Consider the following 27,695-nt stretch of genomic DNA (forward strand, 5'->3'; position numbering starts at 1 on the left):
TTTGGAGGGATCAAATGAGCAATGGACAGCCCATGCCCAATCATCTTGAAGAGCATGTGCATGTGAAGCATCTGCTGGCTCATGGGATTCAATAGCATGTGAGGCATTAACTGTCAATCTTGCTTTCTTTTTCTCCTAAGCAATGCGCTTCCTGCATTTTGAAATGTCATGTCCAAACTTGCGACAATAGTTGCATCTTTTCTTCTTTGACTTATTTGCTGTATTTTTAGATGCATGGGAGGAATTGCAGCTGCTATGCGCAGATTTTGGCTTGCCTATAGGCTTGGAAGCCTTGCCTCTTCCTGTGTGCTGTGAAGCAAATGCATGATCGAGAATAATGGCTTGTCTATTAGCTCGACTTTGCTCTTCCTGCAAAAGCAAAGTAACTAGCTGATCAAAAGAATAGTGGTCTGGATTACCCATGGCCACTAATCGAAGGGTTGTAGCAAACCCTTGGTATGTACCTGGAAGTCCATTCAATGTGGTACTGACAAGCTGTGAATTTGGCACCACCTCATCATGTTGGCAAGTTGTTCCATGAGGTCCTTGACCTTTGTCAGGTATGCATCCATAGAGTCACCTTCATTCATATTGACTTCTGTAATCGCCTTCTCAAATATGCAACACGAGCTTCATTGTGAATCTGATAGAGAAGAGCCAATTTATCCCAAGCATCCTTTGCTGTCCTGCAAGACCGGATGTGTGGAATAATGATTCTCTTGCATGATAAAGCAATACATGAATGTGCATTTGCATCTCTTGCATCCCATCTTGACTGTTCCTGAGTTGGAAGAGCAGCAGCAGGAGTGTTAGAAGCTGAGGCATCAGGAGGAGTACCCCCTGCAAAGGGACCAGTAGTAGGGGCAAACACTATAGCATTGGCTGGCCCCAGATCAACCCCAGAAACAATATTCCACAAATGCTTTGCAACTAGAATATGTTTCATGAGATAAGACCACATCGGATAGTTGGTGCCATCCAAGTAATCATCTTCACGAAGAAAGCCAAATAGATCTTGATTGTTCCCAGCCATAGCAAATGTGATACCCTACCCTGAAAGAGACCTGAAAACCCAAAGGCCTCAAGGCTATGACTGCAAAAGCTGGCTGTCCAAAAATGACAGCAGATATCTGCAAATTTCCAACCCAAATCAAAGGGAAAATGCAGCTCTGACCCAAGTGTGAGTGTGGCAGGCAATGTTCACTGCCAAAACAGCAAATTTGGCAAAAGCCCCAAATTTAATGAGGGCAAATAGGCCAAAAAGAGGGAAAATGCAGAAAAGCCCCAAATTTTGCTGAAATTTTTGCAAATGTGACCCAATGTATGATAATTTGACCCAATGTATAGCCTCAAGGCTTGAACTGCAAAAATATGAGTTACTGTCCCAAACACCAGTTGAAATTGAGCTCCCAACACAAAAGCCCCAAATTTTGTTGACTTGAGTGATGACGTGGCACAATGTGACAGTGCCTGAACCTGAAATTAACTGAAAACTTCAATTTTTGGAAGGATTTCAGTCGTCAACCTTGTCCAAAGTATTGTATTGACAGGTTGAAGGTCCAGACATCAAAAGGCCTAAGTTTTTCTGTTGGAAATTAGGGTTTGACAGTAAAAACTGTCAAAAACAGTAAAATACTGCAAATGTTGCTTGTGAATCAGCTTCTGGTCCTTTGAGATTAGGACCGAGACTCAAAAGGCCTCTGTAGGTAGAGTATAACAAACCACGAAGCTGCTGCAGCAGGTTGAAGTGCAAAAGACAGCTGGAGCGTAGCTGGAACAGCCCTTAGACACCTCGAACTTAGTGCGTGGCTGGTAGTATCTCCTTTGGAGGGCTTTGAACAGGTCGGGATAGCAAAACGTCTTCAGCAGATGACTGTGGAGAGGTCACGGGAGCTAGGCGCCTGGATCTGGGTCTGGTTAAAGTCGCGGGAGCTAGGCGTCTGAACAGCAGTACAAAGGTGACGACAGATGGTCACGGTACTGTGGAGGACCTCGAAAATGCTGAGCAGTCACCTCAGTTTGGGAACAGCAATGAGGCGCTTTGTGGCGACGAAAAAACACTGGAAGCCTTGGACATCATCTGAAGGAAAAGTACGGGATTCTGTACGTATCTGTACGGACGTCCGTACAGTTGTATGGACAGTACAGAAGAGAGGCGCAGGAAGCAAATCTGGGCTTTGATACCACTGAAGGGTCGCGTAGACAAAAGAGAGCACGTACAAGGTACAAGGGTCGATGAGAAACGCCGTCACGTCAACTAGGATATATGAAAAAAGGAGTACAAGGTACTTGTACCTAGACCTAGGACTAAGTGTCCTAGGTGTCACATAGGACTAAATGTCCTATGTGGCCTAAAAGGCACTAACACTACAAGTGCCTATATTTATGCCTACAAGGCACATACCATGGCCTATAGGGCATCACTAGAACCACCAGGAGATGGCCTACAGTCTCAAGCCTAAGACTCTCGTTAGTATATCAAAGGTACTGCGTGAATTGTCCCATGTTTAGGACACATGACCGGAGGTTAACTTGACCTCCATAACATAGCCACGTTATGTCCATGTGTGGACATACCATTCTCCCCCTTTGTTCAGAGAAGGTTTTGTTACAAAGTGTACGAACCTGTCTCGAGACTTGTGCGAGCGTTTTGAAGCTTCAACTGAGCTGCCTTGCTCATGTGGAGACCTGCTGCTGCATTTTGGACTGCCCGCATCCACCGGCTTGAGCTTTGGAGCTTGTTGCTCTCATCTAGGAACCTCTATTGCAGTCCTCTTGCTCTCATTTGCTGGTTTTTCACTTCCGGTTGAGAACTTCTTACCTTTGGTTGCTGTTGCACTCATTTCGAGGTCTTCTCCTCCTTGTGGGAGCACATACTCTTGCTGTAATTCCATTTTCCAGCCACTTTTTGGCATCCTCCATTGGCCATCTGCTGTCCTTTTCATCTCTCCTTCACGGCAGATAATTTGTGCTCGCATTTGGAGCTCTTTCTTGGCTACATCATTTGCAAGTCAATGCCTTGCTGCTGAGCATAGCCCTTAGCAACAAGGCGGGCTTTGTAACGGTCCACTGAACCATCAGCTTTCCATTTAATTTTATGAACCCACTTAGTTCCAATGGCATTCTTGCCAGGAGGCAAAGCACACAACTCCCAAGTGTTATTCTGATGGATAGAATCCAATTCAGCTTGCATAGCCTTCAACCAACAATCATTCTGAAAGGCATCTTTATGGCATAATGGCTCTTCATTGCATGCTGTAGCAACCAATGCATAAGCAACAAAACTAGTATGCTCTTTTCGGACAGCTGCTCTATTACGGGCTGGCATATCATTTGTGCTCGCATTTGGAGCTTGTTCTTGGCTACATCATTTGCAAGTATAGGTTTGAGACATAAATTTTGGGAATTGGGGTTAAAAAGAATCAACACTTTCCCAAGCTATCGATCTTTCCGCCTAACTTTCAGCTTAGGAACAGTCCTGTTCCTAAGCAGTCATTCCTTATAATCCAGAAGGCATTCTTGTTCAGCTTGTCCACTTGTTAAGTGGACAGATCTTCAAGTCTTATGAGTTCATCCTCAGAGGCTAAGTTATCTCCAGCATCCAATGCCTCTTTCACATGAAAGAATGGATTTACTTGAACTCCTTTAGGTAATTGTAGCTTGTAAGTGTGTCATTGATCTTTTCAAGAATAAAAGGCGGGCTACAATAGTGATGCAATACCTTGTGTACATAGGGCTGGTACGTATTACTTGAGAATCTTTTGGGATTGTCAAGTAAACTTGGTGGTCTTTTGAGATAACTCGAGGTGGCTGCTTCTAATTAGCATAAAACTACGCTCTGTCTTGAGCACGTCTTGTGCTTTCCCTTGCCAGCTGCAACATATCTTGCTGCTGTTGCAACTGATCAGCAGCGAAGGTCACCTTGACATTTTGTAAGACAACTACCCAAGGGTCTCTAGGATGATATCCATACATAACATGAATGGGCTGTTTCGGGTTGTTGAATGCTTAGGACTATTGTGAGCAAATTTAAGCAAAGGAAGGTAATCTTCCCAATTAGATTGCCCTCGGGATACATAAGCTCTCACCATGTTCTCTAGAGTCTGACTAACTCGCTCAGTGTGTCCATCCAACTTTTGGATGATCAGCTGAACTCATGCTGAGCTGAGTATCCACTTTCATGAATACAGCCCCCTAGAAATGCCCAGTCAACTTCAGTCGGTAAGCCATACATGCTAAACGGCCTCTCAACAAACAGATGAGCAAGCTAAGTGGCTGTAATAGTCTCTCTTGTAGGTATGAATCTGGTGACTCGCTCAACGATTATCCAATTTACATCATGCCCACGCGAGGTTTGTGGTAAGCTTACTACAAAATCCATGGAAATACTTTGCTAGTTGTTCTTAGGTATTTTGAAAGGATGCAACAATCCACCTTGTCTCAAGTGCTCAGCTTTATCGACTTGGCATTGTTGACAGTTTGAAACATACAGCTCGACATCAACCTTAAGCTTAGGCCAAAAGAAAGTTCGTTTGAGTGGATCCAAAGTTCACTATAACCACGGACGCCAGGCACTGGGATTGTCATGACATTCAAACAAGATACGAGCCTTGCATCACTAAGCTTTGGAACACATACCTTATCCTTTCGAAAAAGCATACTATTCCAAATGGAGTACTTTCGCAGTTTACTACCAATAGTCATTCCTAGCTTGTACTTTATCAGGATAAAGGCCGGGGAGAGTCATACATGTTTTGAATGGATCTCTATAAAGCAAATTTGATTCTATCGATTCTACTCAAGGCATCAACTACCTTATTCGTTCTCAAAGTCAAATTCCTGCATGAGCTATGTCCCGTGGGTAATCTTGCCCCTAAGATCTGAGGAATTGCTGAAATGCTTAGAGAATCCACATAGACCACAAAAGTAGAGCCATACAAATGTCTCCACTTTTTTCAATGTGTGAATAACGACTTATAGCTCTTTTTGATGTGTTGGCCCCTTGTATCGTGGTTGGGTTAGCTTTTACTCTCAAAAGCTATTGGTCTACCAGCCTAAAGCAGTTGCACCACCAACATAGTCATCCTTTTCAACCACTAATGGTTTACTAGGATTGACTGTCTGTGATATTGGCGCTGCAGTGTTAAGTACCGCAATTTTTGTTTTAAGAGCTATATGCCGTGAATAACGATAGATAGCTCTGTCATGCGTTGGCCACTTGTATTGTGGTTAAGTTAACTTTTTACTCTCAAAAGCTACTGGTCTACTAGCCTGGCACAAAGCTGCACCAACATAGTCATCCTTTTCAACCACTAATGGTTTACTAGGATCGAATGTCTGTAATATTGGAGCTGTGACTGTCTGTAGACTGCACGTTTTAAGTACCACATCTGTTGTGGTGCCAACAATAATGGCTAATGCCTCTGCATCTCGAATAGGCTAGGCTCTCAATAAAACAGTATCTGTTGGTATAGTCACTGTCGATGCAATGATCGTGGTTTGAGCCATGGGTGGTCGAGGTATTAACTCTCTGCCCGTCGTAATCTCCCATGTCTCCCTCAACACTAAATGGCTTCGGACTTTAATCTTCCATAACGGGTAATTAGTCAAATCCAATGGGCTTGTGTCCCCAAAATTAGGAATAGCATATCTTGTGGCCATGACAATGAACTGATAAGAGATAGAGTTAGGAAGTCTTACACCTATTTGAACCTGAGCAATATAGTATTGCATCATTTAAATGGCTTTTTGAGTAGCATAATGCCCTGAGAGATGGGCACAAATCAAATCCGCTTATCACCACATCCCTTGTTCGACCTTGGTATTCATTATTCATTGTTCACTCTGTGAGAACGGAGAGCAAGAGGCAAGCAAGCAAGAATGTGAGAGCAAACGTAGAATTGCAATAGAAGAGATTAGGTGAGTACAAGTGAGGAGATGGTTTTGTCCAAGTGACAAAATCATACTAACCCACTAACTGTGGTTAGGGGGGAAAACCTCCTAGTGAGGGAAAAGTGCCCCTAACTCACTTATGGATTGCTGTAACCGGCCTTCGGAACCCCAAAGGGCGGTAAACTCTGAACACACCGTCAATTACAGCCACTTATCTACCAATTAATCACACCACATCAAATAACACAAAAGAAAGTACAGGTGAAGCTAGAATGCCCTTGCTCAACTTTCAAGGGCCAATTGTACAAAGATTATTCTATTGCAATAAAAACCTTCGGGGGGGGGTCCATCCCTTATTTCTGGGCCCTAGTGCTGTGTTTTGCTCCTTACTCCTTCTCTCCTAGCACTCTATCTCGTTGGCGATCCGATTCTCTACAGTTTCAGCACGTTTCCCGGGGAGTGTATGGAATTGCCAGTGCCAAGCATCTTGCCTCGGGTACCGCGATTTGCTTCAAAAGAGTCCCTCGTTGATTGCGAATTGTCCCTCTGTGCCAAAGGGAATTGTGATTTCATCTGGTTTTGGGTTACAATGCTTAAAAAAAGCTTTCCCATTGCCTAGAAGCTGAATCATCCGTGGTCTGTGCATTCCACCATGCACTAGCTGTACCTGTAGATGTAGGCTGACCATTTACAATTTTGATGACTCATCGAAGTTCTCTGTACCAAAGGCAGCATAAACTACCTTATGAATTGCATTGCCTTTTCAGTGTGACCATATTGGCCATTGAAAGTTGCAAACTTTACAGACTTTCTTCCTTAAGTTCCTGAGGCTTTGCATGCTTTCCTTTGGATGATCTCTTCTTTCCAGTCCTATGAGTGGATGTTCCAGAAGAAGAAGATGAACAAGTAAAACTGGAAAAAGAGGAGAAAGAACTTGGAGATCTGTGATGATGTCTGATCCTTCTCTTCCTTGAACCAGTTTTCTCTTTATTGTCATCTCTCTTCTCTCTTTCTTGCCCTCATGGCGAGGCTTCTTGCGCTTCATAGGCATATCGTGTGGGTGGAGAGATATAGATGAAGTGAAAGATCTCTTCCTGCCCATCTCCCTCTGAGTTTTCCCAGAAGGAGCTTTCTCTTGCTCTTCCTCTGCATGAGAGCATAGTGATCTGCAGACTAGCACCCAAGGAATGGCTGGAGCTCCCACAATGGGCTCCTTCTATAGGGTGAATGCCCTTTGAAATGGCTGACTGGTCAGTCTGATATATTCTTGAGACCAGCCAACTATTACTGACAGACTGGCTGAGCAGTCTGTCAGCCAACCATTACCGATAGACTGGACAATCAGTCTGTCCGCTAACATTTTATCTGTAATCTCCCGGTCCAGTTCGTTGGCCTATATAAGGGTGTTTTTGCAGACCTTTTTTGCAGAACTCTGTTGGCTGTTTGCCAATCCCATCTGCGCTCTTCTGGCCCTTGTACCATATGCCATCCCTGTTGTACCTTCCTACCAGTACCTGCTGCTGTACCCGACCAGTCCAGCAGTCCTACTGACCAGCACCTGCTGCTGTCCTGCTGTACTGTGGTCTGCCGTGCCGTCTGGTGTGCCTTGTGCCCTTTGCCTGGGCTCTTTCCAGCCTCACAGCCGCCCTTTGGGCCCTCACAGCCGCCCTTTGTGCCTTGTGCCCTTTGCCTGGGCTCTTTCACAGCCGCCCTTTGATCTGCCCCCATGTGGAAGCCATATTGCTCTCCACATGGCAGCCTCATCCGCTCCCCTACAGGTTCCTCTACCCATATGCATGGTGAGGTGTCAACCCTCTGAGCTCTGCTCATTTGGGGCTCAGGGGTGGGGACTTGACCCTATTTCTCCAACATACACATTTCCAAGCTTCTGCAGGGGGAAGGCATTCAATAGCATCACTGATGGAGCTTAGGTTTTGTGGATTGGATAACCATTCTTATCATTGGCATTTCTGTCTATTTTTATGCTTTGTTTTATTGTGCTTCGACCGGTCGTTCTTCTTTTGTTTTGCGTAAAAGTTATTTGTAATATCGTATTTTGTTCACAATGCAGTCTCCCATTGTTTTCTCTTTCCCCCCTGCTTCATGTGTGCTTCTCTTGGTTTTATAGTCTAGTAATTCTGGTCTGAGTGATTACAGCTTACTGTTTTTGTGATTTATGAGTTGGTGTTGTAGTTTTATAAATCTTCAACAAGTAGACCATGTAAAGGTCATGCGGTCCATGGCCAAATCCCTGCAAGAAACTTTAGTCAGAAGAACTTATTATATAGTATGCTTGTGTACATGCGAGTACGTGCTTATTATGTTTTCATGAGATCATGTACGTATATTACAAGCTACGCCCAGCTTTGGGTGCTGATGAAGTCACTGGGTATGTATCAGTATCTTTTTCTGCCATGCTCGTTTGGGAGAGACTAAAATGAAATCGTTTAAAGTTCACAAGCAGTTGTAGCTTGAATGAAGAGATTTGGACTACTTTTTGATTAGCCTTCTCCTTTAGTGCTAGCCTTCGTCATGGTTGAGTTTGCCCTTCACCTGCGGAGTGCCGACAGAAACTCAGTACGAAGACTTTGTATAAATGGGTGCTCAAGTATGTGTGGGTGTGTGGATTTGTATGTGTGAGAGCATACTTTTATACTATGGTCTACACCCAGTGTTGGGCGCTGATGACGTCAGTGGGGATGTCATAGTAGCTAGTCCTTGCTATGCGTGATGGAGTTTATGGTTTTCAATCTTACGAGTGACTCTTGTGAGATTGAAACTGCACTATGTTGTGTTTTTAGAGGATGAGTTTGGGAATGTTCCTGGATTCATCTAGGTATATGCTTGATGGAGTTGCTGATTTGTCACGTCACGTGTGGGAATTATTAGGTTCAGAAGTGCATGTCTTATTCTGCGGTAGTTATGCATTTTCTCTGATGCATTTATATAATGAAATCCTATTTTTCTTTGAATAGGTTTCTATTAAGGAAACAAATGGAAAGGCTGGAGGCACCACAGGTTAATTTGTTAGTCTAAAAAAGGAGGGTCTTAGTTGAGCAAGTTGTAGCTGACATAATTTATGGATGCAGGCTGGCACTTGGGAAGAAAAGTGCATAACCAATTGGGCTACGAAGAGAATAAAGGTATTGCATTAGTTCATCTTGCAATCAGTTCTTCTCTTGGCATGCTATTTTTATTTCTTTTTCCTTGACTTGATTTTATGTTGCTTCAGGAATTGCTGTTGAGCTTAGAGCCTCTGAAGCTGGAGGATGGTCAGGCTAATGTTACTGAAATCTGCAGCTGCGTGGGGGATGTATGTATCTATTCTTTGAAATCGTTCACTCACTGGGGAGGGCAAGACTTTTCTGTCTTGAGTCTGGCCATTTCCTCAGGATTTTCTGTTGATGGTCAGGATGAAAGCCCTCTATGAGGGTTCTTCATGAAGTAATCTGAAGGAGCTTTGGGCCCATTTACCATGGGTGCAGGCAACTCTTGTAACTGTGCGAAACAAAAAGCGGGTCGGTTACTCTTATGAGATCACTATGAAGTTTCAAGGTGAGCATGTTCTTTAACATTATGGTTCATAATTGTTCTACATATTCTTTTGGTGTTTTACAAGAATCATTGTGTGACCTTCATAGCTGTGCCTCTTGTTATAGGAGATTGGAGGGAGGCAAAGAATGTGGAAGGCACTTTGAAGGTTCCAGAGGCTTCTTTCAATGATTTGGATGATCTAGAGGTACAATTTTGTAGGCTGTACGAAGAATGATGTCTTTTTTTGTATGAAACCAAGAATTTGAACATTTTTTTTTGACGGCCTTTAAAAATTCACTAGGAGAACTATTTCCATTCCAGAAAACCTGATCAGTGGTTATATTGCCTGTACTATGGTCACAATAAGTGATTTTTAAAAGCAAAACGTTAAGGAAATCAAGAGTATGCCCTAAAGGAATTTCTTATGAGTTCCTTTAAGCTCTTGTAGGCTTTGTGATAGGTTTTCATTTATGAAATGTGCTTGTGTAGTCCAGAATTTTCAGGAGTAGTCTCCAAAATAAGACGGAGAGAGTCTTGCGAATAACCTGGTGCATCATGTTGGTTTGATTGTAGGTAACTTGTAAGATGCCCTGTCAGGATGAAGTAATTACTTGTAATGTTTATTGAAAGACACAAATTTCACAAGGAAGTGTAGTTGTTATACTTGGGGGCCAATATGGTGGATATTTTCTATCACAGAGTTTTGTTACATCTGTTTCTAGGACATATTTTGATCAATAACGCTTCTGTCCTGTGTTGTGCCCTTTTCCTAAGCTCTAGGTTTTGGTTTTCTACTTTTCATCTTCCTCTTTGCTATCCTTGTGGTGCTAGCCTTTGTCATGGCTGGGTCTTCCCTTCACCTCCAGAGTGCTGACAGAAACTCAGTACGAAGACTTTGTTAAATGGATGCTCAAGTATGAGTGTGTGTGTGGATTTGTATGTGCACCTAATGTTGGGTGTTGATGACATCAGTGGGGATGTCATAGTAGCTAGTCCCTGCTATGCGTGATGGAGTTTATGGTTTTCAACCTTATGAGTGACTATCATGAGATTGAAACTGCACTGTGTTGTGTTTTTAGAGGATGAGTTTGGGCATGTTCATGGACTCATCTAGGTATATCCTTGTGGTGCTTGGGTGGTAGTGCAAGTTTTGAAGCTGAAGTAGGGAAGTTGGGAACCTTGATTGTCTCTTTTCTCCTTTCGTTGCCATGACTTGCAACCTGTTGGTGTATCCAACGTTTAGGGTTTCCAATTGAAATCCAATTGTGCTAGTTCCAAAATTTTGCAATTATTGTAAACTCTTGGGTAAGTTTTTGAAAGTGAGATGTTGTATAACTAATCAAGATACTAAGAGGCTTATCAAAGGAGCAGGTGCACGTGTGCACATGTTGTAAAAAGAAGATAGACATCATATATTGGCAGGAAGACATCATATATTGTCTTTGCGTGCTTCTCTCATATTTGCTTCTGCTCACTGCTCTATTAATTAATTTCTCCCGCGCCGCCCCCCCCCCCCCAAACTCGCAATTAACCTAAGCTCCTAAGCTATCAATTTGCATTTGCGAATTAACGTAAGTCCCTCTCTACCTCTCCGTCTGCGCGCCTCCCTCCCTACCTTTGCGTTTCGCTGCTCCCTCTCTCACCTCTCAGCCTCTCCTTCCCTCCACTCCCTCCCCTTCTAGCCTCTTCCTCCTTCCTCCACCTCGCTGCCTCCCTCCTCCCTCTCTCCTCCCACTCCTCTCCTTTCCCCTTGCCTTCCACTAACCCCTCCTCTCTCCCCCTTCCTCCCCCTTCTCTTGGAGCACATATGCTCAAGCAAAGGACAATGTTCAAAGATACATAAGCATGCCCATACCTATTAATGTCAGGCGTAATATTGCAAGTATGCGCACCCGTTCTCATATGCTAGAGGTGGAGAGAGGAGCCTGGGGAGATACTTCAAGAGATCGACGAATTTGCCAAATGTGTGATTTGCAGGACGTGGAGACAGAAGCACATGTTTTATTGACATGCCCACAGTATGCCCACATAAGGAAAGATATTCAGAATGTCGTAGAGAGGCACTCAAATCTTGTGAGCCTACTCATGCATGTACATCCTCCTATCTTGGGCACATATATTGGTAGGATTCTTAAGCACAGAGAACAATGCATGATGTCGTAGGCTATAAAGCAGTGATACTGTGTTACTTTATCGCCCCTTCCTCTTTGGAGGACAGAGACTTCCTTTTTTGTATCTTCTTTGATCAGATGAGGTCCCATGGGTCGTTTTTCGGCCCCCAGAGGACGATAATACAACATTCTATTCTATTTTTCCTCCTCCACCTTTGTGCGCCTCTACGTCGTCCCTCCCGCTGCCTCCTCTCCCTCCTCTCCCTTCCCCCTGCTTCCACTCCTCTCCCTTCCCCTTGCCTTCCACCTCACCCCCTTCCTCCCCTTCGCTTCCTCCTTGAGAGGCTTTTACAGTCCCCTTCTTTGCCTGCAAGTCTATCGGCCCCCTTGCTCCTTTTATAGTCTAGAGCAGAGGCTTCTGGATGCAGAGGCTTCTCCAAGAAGCTCTCCAGTCCTTGGAATCTGTGCAGGTTCCGAGAAAGTTCTTGAACTATTTAATCGCCCGTCGCCTTACTTAGCTTAATTTTTTGGTGCATGCCTCCCTCGCAAACCGCAAACAAATTAATTAATAGGGCCCCAAATTCAATTTGGGGGTCCCTAATGGCAGGAAGACAAAGGAGACAAGAAGAGGAAAAGAGCGTTGTCAATAATCATTACCTCTAGTGGACTTTCTTTTTTCTCTAGACAAAAGTATCTTCTATTAAATGTTTTAAAAAGGGTATAAAAAGTTGGCTATTTGTGAGGCACTCATAGGAGGAGGATGACGCTGCCTGGCTGCCTCACAGCTTGCTTCTTTGGGTCCCATCTCAGTACCTATGAAAACGTGAGAGCGTTTGTTGTCTAGAGGGTGGAGCCTTGTCATCAATCTCTTGGTGAAATAGAACTGGTTTTAAATGTGGCTAATGCTAACTAGTTTAGACAGTCGCATGCTAGTCCTACTCAAGCCGTAGGAAAGACAAGGAGATAGGTCGGACCTCAATAGAGTGTACTATGGGGGCTCTCTGTTTTGGGCTCTCTGTTGCGCGTGTGGTCTTTGCGCTCCTCTCTCGGTGGTACTGTGCCGGCTGCTCATCCAGACTGCTCTCATATCGGCTAGCTCCTCCTCCTCCACTCCCAATGTGTCCGGGGGCTGAATCAAATGTATAGAAGTCTGTGATGTATCGTTGTGCCTGGTCATCCTCTATGTCCTATAGTGGTCTGACCATCCCCTGCGCTCTCTGTTCTGTTGCAGAAGCGTCTCCCTTCGTCGACGCATTTCCATCAGATAAAGCCCGATGCAGACTTGGTCATGGAAATGGATCAGTCGTGACAAAGGAGCGAAGCCACTCTCCTCTAGGTAGAGACAGTGGTAGCGTCCCTGGATCTTGTAGTTGGCTGGGCAAACACAAAGAAAATATTCCTCTGTCTCAACCGCCCCCAATGTACATAGCGTGCAGACTTGTTGCTCTCCCTGCCTCTATCCTCAGCTGATGGGACGAAACCCGCATCTGACCAATGGCAATCCTTAGTGCATGGGAGATTGTTGTCCTCGAGATATTGGGGCCTGATGATGAATCCCTCCTTTGATACTCTTAGGAAGTGGTCACGATAAAATAGAGAGAGAAACGTCTGCAAGAGGCCTTGTGGGCCTATGAGACAAAGTGCAAAACCAAAAGGTAACTCATACAAGCCCCTAAGGGCTGAAGCAAAGGGCTCACTAAGGCTCTTGCTGAAAGCTAAAGTGCTGAGCTAGTGAACAAAAGAGCAGAGTGGGTGAGAGGGGGCAGCCTTGTTTCACTCAGATAGTGCTCTCAACCTAGACTCATATAGATTCATGACCTCCCAGATCATGATCTCTGGGAGCTGCAACTCTGTAACCCCATGATCAGGCGAGAACGTGGGACAGTATCAAATGCCTTACGAAAGTCGACGAAGCAAGTGTGGACTTTCTGATGCCTTGACTTCGCCTCCTTAATGATAGCCCTCAGGGTGAAAATGTGGTCCAGGGTGGAGTGCTGTCTCCGAAAACCTACCTGCCTAAGAGCCCGTTGCCCGTGTCCCTCTGTGTGGATGGTGATCTCCCTCTCTAGTACCTACCCATATATCTTAGCCAGGGAGTGGCCAATCATAAGAGTGCGGTAGTTGTTAGTGTTCATGGGATCACCTGCCTTGTGTATCGTTACTATGGTGGTGGTGCTCCAAGTAGGCGGGAAGCCATGGCATATGGCATGGTTGAACAGTTGTGCTAGGACCGAGGTTAAGACTTCCTCTCCAGGTGCAAAGTGCTCAGTGGGTAGTTCCTCATAATCTAGTGATCTCCGGTTGTGAAGTCGGAGAAGAGCAGCCCGTACATTTTGTGTAGCAAACAAGTGACACGTAGTGGGTCTGGGCATAGAGGACATATCAGGTGGTGCCTGATCGGGACATCATAGAGAGAGTATGGATACGTATGCCAGACTGTTGGATTTGTGATGGGGATGGGCGACCTCCCCTCCAACAAGAGCCCCCATCTCGTAGTAGGATCTCCACTTGCGAAAGGATCCGATAACCTCATCCATCCCGTGTATGAGGAAAGCCCGTTTCTTTCGCCATGTCACTTGACGTCAGATCCGTTGTACCTTTGGTAAAGTCAAAAATCCTAGTGCGCTTCCGTGTGAGGTGGGCTCTCATGTCTTTGCACTCATGATCAAACCAAGGTTCTGGGGCAAGGATTTGATGGCAACATTCTGTTTCACTGAGACAAGGGTATCTGATGCGTGTGCGAGGTCCATGCTCTCTCCAAGTAAAGATTGGAAGCTCAGAAGCCAGGTGACTCACATACACCGGGTCAAGAGCATGGTCAAGATGGATTTGAACACGAGTAAGTGGCGGGGGGGCTCTCCTTGTGGCTAGCATGGTGGCCGATATACAGAAGGCAAGGTATGAGTGGTCAGCCCCGAGTGGAGGAGGCGGCACCATAAAATCGCGTATCCGTGGGGGAAAGGCTAGTGGACCCAACATGTAGTCCACTGTACTACCCTCCCACCATGTGGGAAATAAGTGAGCCCACCAGATGATGGCCATCTCCGGATCCGGCTATATATGATCAAGTCATGGAAAGCTCACAACTCGAGTAGATGCCTCCCATATGCTATCATTGGTGCATCTGCATCTGCGGATTGCCTCACTATCTGCAACTCTGCTGCATCCATCTCTGGGACTATGAGGGAATCCTCATCAAAATCTAGTAGTCTTACCTGTCTGTTCCCAGTACGTGCATTGAAGTCACCAAGTAGGAGAGTGTCCCCTTGTCTAGAAGCACTGTGATGTCATCATGAATAGTCTCATATGGGTCGTGCCTGTCAGTGGTGACTTCTTATGCATAAGATAATGTGTCTGGGGGAAGTCACACACTGCAATGAAAATCGGGCGTGTATCTAGTAGTTGAACACGCACCCACATGTGTTGTGCGTGCTCCCCTCTCCGGATCGCAGATATGAGTGGTTTCAAATGTGCCTTGAAGAGGACAACCACACCTCCCCACCCCCGTACCCCATTGTCTCCTCTCATTTCCTTCTTGTGGGCTGATTTCCAGGTATATCCTGTCACTGTTGGCAGCCCTCTTTTCAGGCTTTCATGGGTCACGGTGTAGAAGATCATGTCTCTGTCGGTGTACCCCCAGGGTCGGACGAAAGGGTACCATTACAGTTCTACACTGCTATTCTCAACCCCCTTTGTGCCCTCATCTCTTGGGTTTGACACCGTCATGTGCTGTTCATCTCCCCCACTTCTCTTTCTTCCCTTTCCTCCCGTTCTGCTCTCTCTCTGATAATCACTCTCCCATATCTGTAGACAGCCCATTTACCTGCATCTCTTGCTGCCATAACACGCACCATTCCCTCCCTGGGATGCTCCTGCTGTAGCAATGTGAGGTCTCCAAGTATATTCTCGTTGCTTTCAAGGCTGCCCTCATGCTCACGAGGGTCTACCTGTCTATTGCTGCCCGGAACTTCATTATAAGGGGTCTTGTTGGGGCCTCAGCTTTGCCAACCCTCCATGCTGTCTCGCATGTGAGGTTGACTCCCATCTTGGTGAACAAGGTTTTGGCATCTGACATAGGGGTATCCCCCACTGTTAAGCCTCTAACGAAGACATTCAAAGCCTTGCTGCTGCTGCTTCTCTTTTCTTCCTCCAAAGCTCCAGAGATGATCTCTTTCTTGAATGAAAACAGAGCTCCCCTCACTCCACCTGATGATCGTTGACACATGCTTCACTTCAAGCTACAAATGGTCCTCTTTATAATGTCGAATTGAAGTTTGCATCAGGTTGCGTCCAACATTCTTGCAGTGCTTCGCATATTTATGTAGTGCCAACACGTGGCCCTTGAAAACGTCACAATTCAGGAGACAGGTTTAGTTCAAGAGTGTTTACTTCCTTTCCTTTAATTAAAAAAAAAAAAAAACCTGCCTTTGCTTCCTTTCCTTGATTGGTAATGTATCTCATATGGTTGTCTGCAAGGCTGCCATCTCCTTCTTGAGCTTCTCATTCTCAAATTCTTCCATTACCTTGTGTGTCCCTTCCGGTGTTCCTTGCATGTCTGTCAGTTGCTGTAATTCTGTTCCCATGGCTTGCATTTTGTCATTAAGGCTGGTCTTTTTTCAGTTTCCCATGTTGCCTTCTCCTTCTCCCACTCATCCTTCTTGTTTCTCTCCTTTCTCCATTCATCTTGCATACGCCCTCCTTGCTTCTTGATTTCATTGAGTGTCTTATCAACATGTGCTTTCTCTGCCATCAATGCCACGTTGTTGGTCTTGAAGCTATCTACTTTCTCAATCAAAGCCACACAAATCTTACTAAGGTGAGTGAGAACCTCAGAGGTATTTTTAGGTGGTGATCCTGCCATGTAAGCTGTCGTTGCACTTTCAAGGGCTTTTACATAGCCTCGTGTCATCATTTATGCCAATGTATGGAGCTGCTCACTGTTTATTGCATATTCCAGGAATCGGAGACAGGTAGTTACTGCCCTGGGGGCCTTCGAATGTGCTGGTAATCTTTCTCTATCCTTCCCTCTTTCCACTATTGCATTTGCTGGTGGAGCTTTCTTCTTTGGTCTTTCTTGATAATGATGCTGATTTTCTCGACTTTCTTGCTGTTTTTTTTTGCAGGTTCAAAGCTTGTGGGAGTTGGCAGAGGGCTGAGAAGCCCAGCAGCCCTGTGGGCTAGGCGGAACTGTGGTGTGAGCTATGCTGGTAGGCCTTGCAAGCCTTGCGGGCCTTGCAGGTCCCGAGGGAGCGCGGGACTGTGTGCTGATCCCCGAGGGTAGTAGGCGCAGGTGTATGCGCCAAGAAGTTGGGGGGGGTGTGGTGAGGCCGTGCAGCTGCTTCATGACAGCAGCTGCTGCATGGCAGGAGAGGTGGTGCGAATGCAGGAGAGGCTGGTGAGGTGCCCGCGACAACGAGCTGGCAGGCGCCCGTGGAGAAGCTCGTGACGAGCTGACAGGCTGAGGTACCGCGAGTAGGGAGGGGGGGCTGGCGGGGAGGATGAGAAAGAAAGACGAAACTTTATTAAAGCCTCTGGAACACCGACGAGCTGTGAGGGTGGAGCTACTAAACGAGCATCCACACCAATGCAGAATGCAAAAAATGCAAAATGATAGTCAACAGTCATGTCAGTGGTCGACTACATATCAATCTCATCATCATCATCATCACCATTTGGACATCAGGATGGATGAGGCAATGGAGGCATGAAATCAACGATGGAGTGCTGTCGGCTACTCACGGGGGTGGCCCTGTGACGTCTCCTGGTCATAGCTCTGGGCCTTACAAGGGATACAGTAACCCTTGTCGGCTGGGCTCCGACTTTGAACAAAGAGGGGATATCCTCAAGTGTAATCTGCGCGTCAACCCTCTGTCTGAGCTGTTGAGGCCCTGGCTCTTGGTCACGATCATGTGGAGGCCTCGTATTGTGGGGGTTTGTGTGATTTGGCAGGAAGAACTCCGTGATAGAGCTTTGAGAGGGATCTACCAAGGAAGAAGTCTAATCTTGTCTTCGTGATCGAAGTAGCCTCTTGCGGTGCCTCACTGCCTCTAAATTAAAGCCGCCAAGCATCTTTGGTTTGGATAGGAGAGGAATCGTTGCTGAATCTGCAAATAATGGTCCATATCCCATCATGTCCAGATGGTGTACGAGGAAGATCAAAGATAAAATCCATGGCAATGCTCTGCCAAGGTTGATCGGGAATAGGTAGAGGCTGCAGCAGTCCAGCCGGCTTCTGCTTGTCATATTTCACCTTTTGGCAGGTGATGCATGTCCTGACATATCAACATCTTTCCTCAATGATGGCCAAAAGAAATAGTGCTCCACAGCTTTGATGGTGGCATCAATGCCTCTGTGTCTTGCATAGGAAGGAGCATGAGTCTCTGTCAACACTTTGGGCCTCAACTGTTTCGCGACACACATGCATCATCAGAAATCCGTCTTTGAGAGTATAGTGCTCATGCCTCCGTCCATCAACCAACCGATCATAAATCCATGAAAAATCAGCATCATTGGCATATTGATCCTTCATGGCATCAAGCTCATCATGATATGCAATGGTCACTGCTGAAACTTGTGGCTTAACAAACACTGCATCTGGAGTGGGGTTGCGTGAGAGTGCATCTGCAACAACATTCTTCTTCCCAAGCACATGCACAATCTGAAAATGAAACATAGAAAGAAAATTTGCCCACGTCATATGCTTCTCAGACAACTTTCTCTGAGTAAGAAAATACCGCAGTGATTGATGATCGGTCTCAACATGAAAATCAGCACCCAAAAGATAGTGCTTTCAGGTCGAAAGAGCATGGATGACAGCCAACATCTCTTTCTCATAGATGCCAAAATTCATTTCAGCATCCTGGAGCACTCTACTCTCATATGCCTCTCCTGCATAAGTACCCCTCCTACGTTGTTCCACATGCATCTGCTTGGACAGCGAAGGGTTTCTAAAGATCTGGCAAAATAATTACAGGATTTGAGCAGAGTCGCTCCTTTAGTAGGTCAAAAGCTGCAATTTCTTTGAGACCCCATCTGAAAGTGACCCCTTTCTTCTGTAAGGCATGTAAAGGAGATGCAATCTCTGCAAAATACCGAATGAACCTCCTATAGTACAAGCACAAGCCTAGAAAGCTGCGTACTTCATGGATGTTCTTCAGGTGTGGCCAATTCCCGATGGCCTCTACCTTGGCAGGGTCCATCCTAACTCCATCCTTGGAAACAATGTGCCTGAGAAAATGGATCTCATGCATGAAGAATTCACTTTTCTTGGCATTGACAAGCAGCTTATGCTTCGGTAGCTCCTTGAGAACAATTGCCAGGTGCTTTCTATGTTCAGCCTCATCTTGAGAGAACACGATGATGTCATCGAAAAAAGTGCCAACAAAGGCTCGGTGCTCTCTAAAAATCTTGTCCATCATTCTGTCGAAGGTGGTAGGTGCATTGGTTAACCCAAATGGCATGACAAGAAACTTGTACAGACCAAATGTGGTACGAATGCTGTTTTGTGAACATCCTCTGGCTGAATTCTGATCTGGTGATAACCACTCTTCAGATCAATGCGGCTGAACATTCCAGACCCTTGTAACCTATCCAAAATATCAGCTATCCGAGGTATAGGGAATCTGTGCCCCACTGTACTGCTGACTAGTCATCACCTCCGCTGGTACTGTGCTCCTCTTCAAAGCTCTTTGATGCTGTGTCTTCGTCTTGCCTCTCTTGCTTTGAAATGGTCAGTGACCTCTCACGGTGTGACATGCTTGCTAATATTGATGGCTATAGCAACAATTGCACTGAAGGTATCCTTCCCCCGACACTACCAGGGCTCACCTCTGTAGGAAGATTGTGACGATCCTGACAATGGAACCACTGAAACCGGACTTCGATAAACAAAAGGGCAGTGAATATCTTCTACTCAGTCATAAACTTCATAAATGGCCACAATGCAAGCTTCAGTCACTTTAATCACTTAGCACAATTTAGAAACAAGCTTCAATAGGCTTCAATAACAACAAAGGTGAGGCTAGAATGCCCCTACTCAATGAAAATAGTACACAGTGCACCCACTAGCTCCAAATGCCTTGGCGTCCCTTATGGTATTTATTTAATGCTTTTGAATGGAAATGCTTTACAACAAGGGTTCAACGCTGCATTGTTTCACTCTGCAAATCCTCTACTTGTCTTCAAGATGCCTAATCCAAGTGCACTACTAGAATTCCCACTGGCAAGGCATACTTAGGCATTCACTTCTGCTCTGACACAACTTAGAGGCATTCATGCATCCAAACCACTGGCAAACTGAGCTCAAGGCTGCGCGAAGGCTATCACATGCTTCCACACTGTCCTTAGGCGTTCCACAGGATCACCCTTGCCTTTGGGTGCTTGCTAGAACCAGTAGGAGTCTTGAAAGGACTGCACACAACACTGCAAAAGGCTGCAAAGCAAGAAAGAACAAGGAAAAACATAACCTGGAACCAACTCCCGCTGTCTGTGGCAGAGGGTTGAGCTCCTTCCTCGCACCTATCCTTTGTCCAGGCTCCCCACAGGGTGCAAGTGTCTTCCAGCAATCAGGAGAACAGAGAAATGAAGGTAGAGAGCGGAGGGTGAACAAGAAAGAGCTGTAGAGGAAAGATGGTCCACAGATCCATCTTGAAATGAACGCCTCGGGATCTGTGCCTAAGTCCTTCTAAGAGAGGGTGCCAAAAGTAGCAGGGAAAGTTCCTCTTGTAGCCTGCACTGGTCCAAAACAGCTTTAGAAGCCATCACACAGCCAGAAACGTGTGCACAAAGGTCTAGCACAGCAAAAGACAACCTCGGGCACGTGCTGGAGGCAGTTGAACATGTCTTTACGAATTTCGTACAACCGTACGAACATCCGTACTTTCGTACGGATGTTCAGAAAGTTTAGAAATGACTTTTGGCACTTCCTAAAAGTGCATACTAGCCTTGGAATAGTCAAAACAGACTTAAACGGCTTAAAACAGGTTGAAACAGCTCAAACAGCTCAAAAACTGCATAAGAACAATGGAAAACGTCCAACACCTCTGGGAGAGTTGGAAGGTGGGGGAAGGGCATGCATACACATGCATGACAAATGGCACCTCCTCCTTGCCATTTGCCCCTTCATTAAAATTCTAACCCCCATACCAAGGACAACGTTGGTTGTCCTTGGGCCCAACTTTTAGACCCTTCTTTTAAAGTCTTTGCCTTGCCCCTAGGACCTAGTGGTGCACCTAGACTTTGCCCTTAGGAACTTCTAGAAGTGTGCACTTGCTCTAGCCAGTTCCTCACGGCCAAACCATTAAAACACTTAACCATGGTTAACCTCGAGTTAAGCGTAGGTTGAGTTACGAAGATACTTTACATCACTTTTCACGTCCTCGTGACAGGATGGATGTCGTACAACTCATACAACCACAAGGCCATTACCGGGTAAACAATGGCCATCAAGTAGCCTGTGCTTTTTGTACACTCGTACTAAGTATGCTGTTGCAATCTGTACACCTCGGGAATGAAAGTATGTACGATCCGTACGTAGCAGCCGTACGAGAGCAAAGAAGATTTTCGTACAGCCTGCATTTAATGGCCATGCTATTTCGTACAGCCCGTGAAAGAAAACTCCAACAACCCGTACGTCACCTTATGCAACCGATTTGCTGATCCGTACACCCCCGCACGTGCAGTTGTATCTAACGTACGTTCATTTATACCAGCAGCAATTCAGAACTCCGTACAACAGTATGGAAATAGCAGGAATTTCTTGTACAAGCGTACAACCACCGCCAGCCTTTTGGAGTCTGTCTCGCTCCGTGAGGTTCTGTCATCTCCCTTTGTGATCCCTTGTCCATTTTTCCTTCTCCAAGGCCTTACCAAAAGGTGCTGCATGGGCTGCCATGTGGCAGCCCATGCCTTGGGTTGGCCCCAAGGGCCTTCATTTGCCCTTATGCCCCCTCTAGTGGGGCCTTTTTAAAAAGCCCACCAATGACCACTTAATCCTAAGGTTCTTTGGGCCCCTCTTGGCCCTAGACCTTTCATTTTCCCCAAGGCACAACTTCCTAGGGGGAAACTTGCACACCCTCATCTCGTGACCTCGCCAACTTGATTCCCAAGGTCTAGGCCACATGCGAGTATCAAAACTCACGCCCTCGTGACAACTAGCAATGCATTTCCCAGCCGTAGGCTCATTACGTCAAGTCAGAGATCCAGACTACCGGAGAGCATGCCAGTCTCAAGGTCAAGAAATGCATACCATACCACACACTCCTCCTGTAGCTGCCACTCCTTGGCCAACATGTCTACGTCTAGAGGAGGCTCAACTCCTCGAATGCCAAATGCTGGGCCCTGGCTCATACTTATAGGCCTTGCTCTGGCTATGTTTCTTAGTAAGCCCTAAGCTTCGGCTTCATGCGTAAAGTACCTTCCCCTTATGAGAGTCATGATTTTTCCCGATTCCAAGGCTAGCCCAATCGACAAGATTTAAACCTCATCCATGCTAGCTCTAGTCTCAATTCTAGGTTAGTTGAAACCTTGGTTAGACTACTTCCTTAACATGATCCTTGCTCTAGTTCGCAACTACCCTGTGAAGAGGTTTACCTTTAGAGGGGGCTTCAACTCCAAAGACCTTGAATATTGACCACTTCTGAATCCACTACCACCTCTACCGCAATGCCTCCCATACTGGCTGGGATTAAAGGATTGCACAAGCAGATGCCTTGATTGCAATGTCTAGCAAGAGGGTTGTGATACCTCACATTTGGCCTTGCAAGACAACCAAGGCTGCATGGACACTTTGGCCAATCTAATATTGTAATTCATTTGTGGCACGAGAGATTGAGACAGCTCACCTATGGAAGTTTGGTGAAAATGCACTCTAAGGGCATAGTAGTAGACCTTCCACCCATGCATGCACTCTCTAAACATGCCTGTGAGGGCTGCTTGTTGGGCAAAATGCATCAGGTCTCATTTACAAAAGATGGGACTGTTGGTGCATCCAGGAAGTTGCATTTAGTGCATAGTGATGTATGTAGGCTGATGCGGACAACATCTCTTGGGGTACTATTCATATTTTATTACCTTGTGGATGACTCACCAGACATACTTGGGATTCGCCCTTTGAAGTCCAAGTTTGCCATGGCTGAAAACGAGAGTGGAAACAAGCTCTTGACCCTCTACACTGACATAAGGGGTGAGTATATATTTCGTGAATCTTCTGCTTTTTTAGCAACCCAGGGCATAGTACATCAGTGCACAGTTCCATACGCTCCGCAATAGAACGGAATCACAGCAAAAAAATAGGACATTGATGGAAATGGCCAGATGCATGCTTAAGGGGAAGTCTTTGCCCAACAAGTTTTGGTTGGTTGAAATTGTGTGCGCCAACTATGTGCTCAATAGAGCACCCACACGGGCATTGAAGGCCAGCACTCCTTATGAACCATGGACAAGTCGAAAGCCAGTGACTTCACATATGCAGGTGTTTGGATCCTTGGCATATATGCACATGTTCTCTCTCAGCCGAGGTATAAGCTAGAAGATAAGGTAGTCAAAGCATTTTCATTAGCCACAGCTCAGAGAGCAAATGATACAGGTTGTATTAGCCTAGATTAGGCAAGGTTATTGTCCATAGAGGCGTTTTTTTTTTCTGAGAATGCGGATTTACCTTGGCTAGACTGTAAAAAATAGCCACCAATAGATGCCTCTGACGTGTTTGATTCCTTGCTGCCCCTCTTTCAGTCAAGCACGGATTCAGATTAGATTGTGTAGGAGACAAATCCCAATGCTTCTAGCAGTTCGCAGCCTTCTCGAGAGTCGAGATGCCCACGTTCAGCCTGATTTGCAGCCACTTGATGAGCATGCTATTGAACAGGCAGTTGCAGAGGAGTGGGCTGTCATTAGACAGCAGAAATCAGTCCCAAGATGGCTCTGGGAGATTCTCAGGGACAGCAAGCAAGCTGTGCCCTTGGCTGCCCGCACAAGAGTTGGTTAGAAACAGATGCATGACGATTTACTGGATGTTGCATTGATTGCCACTGCTTGCAATGCAGAACCCTTAATGCCAGAAGTGCATTCGATAGCAGGGAATGGATGGATATCATGGGAGCTGAACTTGATTGCATTCATGCAAATGGCACATGGGAGTTGTGTGACTTGCTAGTAGGCAAGGGTACCATCGATACTAAGTGGGTTTACAAGGAAAGCGAAAAGTTGATGGCAGTATAGACCGCTACAAAATCTGCCTTCTTGCGAAAGGCTATGCATAAGAATACGGCATTGACGATCCTTGTTCCCGCCACGCATCATGACCATTCAGTGTGTCAGTGCCATTGCGTCATATAGGCATTGGGGGGTTCACCAACTGACATTAAGACATCTTTCCTTCACGGTGAACTACTTGAAGAAGTCTATGTCAACCAACCTCCAGGCCTTGAGGTTGAAGGTTTTGAAAATCAGGTTTACTGGCTGAAAAAGGCAAGTTATGGATTGAAGCTTGCACCTTGGTCATGGCATGCCAAAATACATTCACATTTGTTATGCCTTGGATTTCAAAACAGCCCCATAGAGGCCACTCTTTACGGTCAGAAAAACGAATTTGGTTTTTTGATTTTCATTCTATATGTGCATGGCTTATTATTGGGCCAGATACACAACATTGCAGTTTTTAAAGCTGATTTTCAGAAATCATTTGCCATGACAGATATGGGCAGGTTGCATTACGATCTTGGCATCTAGTTTGCTAGTTTTGAGGGGGCCATGATGATGAGCCAACCCAAGTACATTGGACGGCTCTTACAGCTTGTTCATGCGAGGCCGTGGGTTTCAAATTGGATTGAAACCTGGTTGGGAGAAAAAAACAAGGTTTTGATTATGTATGTTCACATGGCGATGATTTCCAGCTGTGCGTACTTGTAGCTGCCAATTTTTTCGACAGTCTCAACCCTTACTCTTGCTTGCAGACTAGAGTCTGTAGAAATGTTGTGGGCTACAGCCGGTCCAAGATAATGATGACTCTTCATTTTCTCTTGAGCCCCTCCTTGGGAGGAGAGGTCCTTTAGGCAACTCATTTTTTCAGCAAAAGATATTATTACAAAAAAAACACACTTGTGTGAACTTCTTGATTTGCAATTAACCTTGCAAAATTGGCAAAGCCACTACCTCGCGTGAACATGCTCTCACAGTGCTTCTAGTTCAAGGATTGTAAGCTCTGCAACATTGGAGCCTTCCGTTTCTCCTTTGAGGTAGGGAGTGACCCATTGATGCTACCCTTTACCAACATGCTATGAGCTGCCTTATCTATTTATGTTCACCAAGCCTGATCTGTAGTATGAAGTGTCTCAGTCAAGCAAGGTCATGCACAAGCGCAATATATAGCATTGGCCGTTGATGACGTCAGCGGGGATGTCATAGTAGCTAGGCCGTGCTATGCGTGATGGAGTTTATAGTTTTCAACCTTATGAGTGACTATCATGAGATTGAAACTGCACTATGTTGTGTTTTTAGAGGATGAGTTTTGGAATGTTCTTGGATTCATCTAGGTATATGCTTCGGCCTATTAGCGGACATGCAAATTTCACCTTGTGAAGTTTTCGTCCATGTTGTGGCCTAGTGGTATTGCGGTAATTTTTTCTATCTTAAATGGTGTGTTTCCCTATCAGCTAGATTGAGATGCTCGTTTGTGGGAGAGAAAATAAAATCGTTGAGACTTCACAAGCAGTTGTAGCTTGAATGAAGAGATTTTGGACTCTAGCCTTCATCATGGCTGAGTCTGTCCTTCACCTCCAGAGTGCCAACAGAAACTCAGTACGAAGACTTTGTATAAATTGATGCTCAAGTATGTGTGGGTGTGTGGATTTGTATGTGTGAGAGCATATTTTTATACTATGGTCTACACCCACTATTGGGCGCTGATGACGTCAGTGGGGATGTCATAGTAGCTAGTCTCTACTATGCGTGATGGAGTTAATGGCTTTCAACCTTATGAGTGACTATCATGAGATTGAAACTGCACTATGTTGTGTTTTTAGAGGATGATTTTGGGAATGTTCTTGAATTCATCAGATCTTTTCACGAAGGCTCTACGGCAACCCAAGCTTGAGGCTTTCCGGCAAGCTTTACACTTGGTATCATTTGTCACGTGATTTTGCTGACCTTGTACTTATATAGGTTGCTATATCCATCACGAATGAACATGTGCAACCATGATGTAGTTTCCAGGTATACTTCAGATGTATCCAAGATGCTGAGCAGCCATACTTTAGTTTCCAAGTATACCTTGGAGGGGGGTTTGTTGCCATTTAGCCCTGGTATGCCTGCTAGGCTAGTTATGCCTAGTTGGGACATTTAGTCCACTTGGGACACTAGTCCTAGTTCGCTTAGGACATTCAGTTCTAAGTGTTGTTTGGGCCTTATATAGGCCACCATTTATACTCTCATGTTATCCATTTGCAAGTACACTTCAGTTTCTTCAGCTTGTAGTCTCCTCCTTGCATTCGAGTTTCCTTCCATTGCTCTCCGCATTCAACATAAAGTCCCTTTGCTTAACAGGAGTCATAATTTTTTCCTAATTAGCTTTGCTAATCTTGGGATAGCCATCTTCAAAGACTACTTAATCAATGGGATCTAAACCTCATCCACGCTAACTCCAGTGTCAACCCTAGGGTAATCCAAACCTTGGGGTTAGACTATGTCTTGACTCCTAATCCTAGTTCCAATATAAGATTATAGGTTAGCCAGGCCTTTGACCCTAGACATAGTTAGGTCCTAGTTAGTCTAGTTATGGACATAATAGATTCGGTTTGGAACTTGGTAAAATTCAAGGGGTGTTGTGTTTTAGTATATGTATACCGGGAGTCTTCCAGCCTCAGGAGTAGTTGCATTGGCTAACTTGAGGTCAAGTTAATCATGTGTTAGATACCAAAGTTCCACTTGTGCGGAAGTAATTTGGTTTTGGATTTTCTTGTTTCAAGTCGTTTAGGAATTTAGGATGCACACACTGTGGTGTATGCTATTAAATCATGTTTTTTTTGCAGCTTGAGGTGACTCTCTCAGATGAAGAAGCTGTTGGAGAGCCAGACAAAAATGCTTTGACAGAAGCACTAAAATCGTTCTTACCTGCAATAAGGGAGAAATTACTGAAGTTTGAGGATGAATTGAAAGCACAATAAATTGTGATCAGTACTCCTCGATTACGGTGGGATTGTAGGGGAAGCTTTTGGAGATCAGTGTCAGTTGAAAATACATATTTTGACATGATATATCCACACATATATTCTCCTCAGGACAGTTTATTTGACCAAAGAAGTATCCTGTATCTGAAGAAATGCAATTTGCAAATTATGCCATGGTTCAAGTAATTGCTTACGTTGTCCACTTTGTTTCTCCAACAGGATGATGATGGATGTATGCTACAAGTCCTCAGTTTGGTCACAGATTGTTATGAGCAGAGGAAGTCTTAATCTATGAAATCGTATTTGATAGAACCATTGTCAATGCACGTATTTCGTATAGTGTCTGTGACATTGGTATGCGATTCCTGTTTTTAAGTCCTGTTTTTAAGTCTACACACTGAGTTCATGGACAGCAACCTTTACTTACTAGGCTGTAATTTGAATGATTTCACGAATCTCCATGGGAGTGAATTGGATATGGTGCTAGAATGATGCGGAATGAATGCTGTTTTATTTCATTTTATCACTGCTACCTTTACCTACTAGGCTGTAATTTGAACTATTTCACGAATCTCCATGGGAGTGAATTGGATATGGTGCTAGAATGATGTGGAATGAATGCTGTTTTATTTCATTTTAACTACTCCCCCTCAAAAGTCCCTTCTCTTGCAAGCTTAAAGAGAGCATAGTAGATGCGTTGCATAGGGTTCAAGGAATGTATTTGCATCTTCCTAATGATCGAGAGGAAAATGCCCTCTGATTAAAAAGTGCAGATCCTACAATGCTGATTGACATCACCGCATATGAGGGACACATTCGGGTGAGTTCATTGTGACAATTATTGTGAGGGGTATGGTGCCATTGTGTCAAGTCGTTGCTGCTCTAGAACTTTTACTCTGTCCAACATATGAGGTGCTCAAATGTGTTTTGCTTTTATAAGTCTTACAGTACAGTAATGAATGATTGTCCCTCACGAATCATTTCCCTCCTCAATATG

The 27,695-nt window shown here is 45.1% G+C and overlaps 1 protein-coding gene across 1 annotated transcript in view; it reads left to right on the forward strand.

Moving 5' to 3' along the window:
• LOC147889939 (chaperone binding / ATPase activator) overlaps positions 1 to 26,880 on the forward strand; it is a 42,334-nt gene extending 15,454 nt beyond the window's left edge. The window contains exons 2-6 of the mRNA XM_087390113.1: positions 8,982 to 9,035; positions 9,125 to 9,205; positions 9,378 to 9,447; positions 9,552 to 9,631; positions 26,561 to 26,880. Coding sequence (XP_087246239.1) covers positions 8,982 to 9,035; positions 9,125 to 9,205; positions 9,378 to 9,447; positions 9,552 to 9,631; positions 26,561 to 26,695 — 420 coding nt within the window. The 3' untranslated portion in view covers positions 26,696 to 26,880. The remainder of the gene's footprint in view (positions 1 to 8,981; positions 9,036 to 9,124; positions 9,206 to 9,377; positions 9,448 to 9,551; positions 9,632 to 26,560) is intronic.
• Positions 26,881 to 27,695: the final 815 nt, after the last annotated feature.

Source organism: Dipteris shenzhenensis, chromosome 19 (assembly GCF_047967505.1).
Source record: "Dipteris shenzhenensis isolate YYH24624 ecotype China chromosome 19, Dip_SZ_1.0, whole genome shotgun sequence".
Classification (NCBI taxonomy): domain Eukaryota; kingdom Viridiplantae; phylum Streptophyta; class Polypodiopsida; order Gleicheniales; family Dipteridaceae; genus Dipteris; species Dipteris shenzhenensis.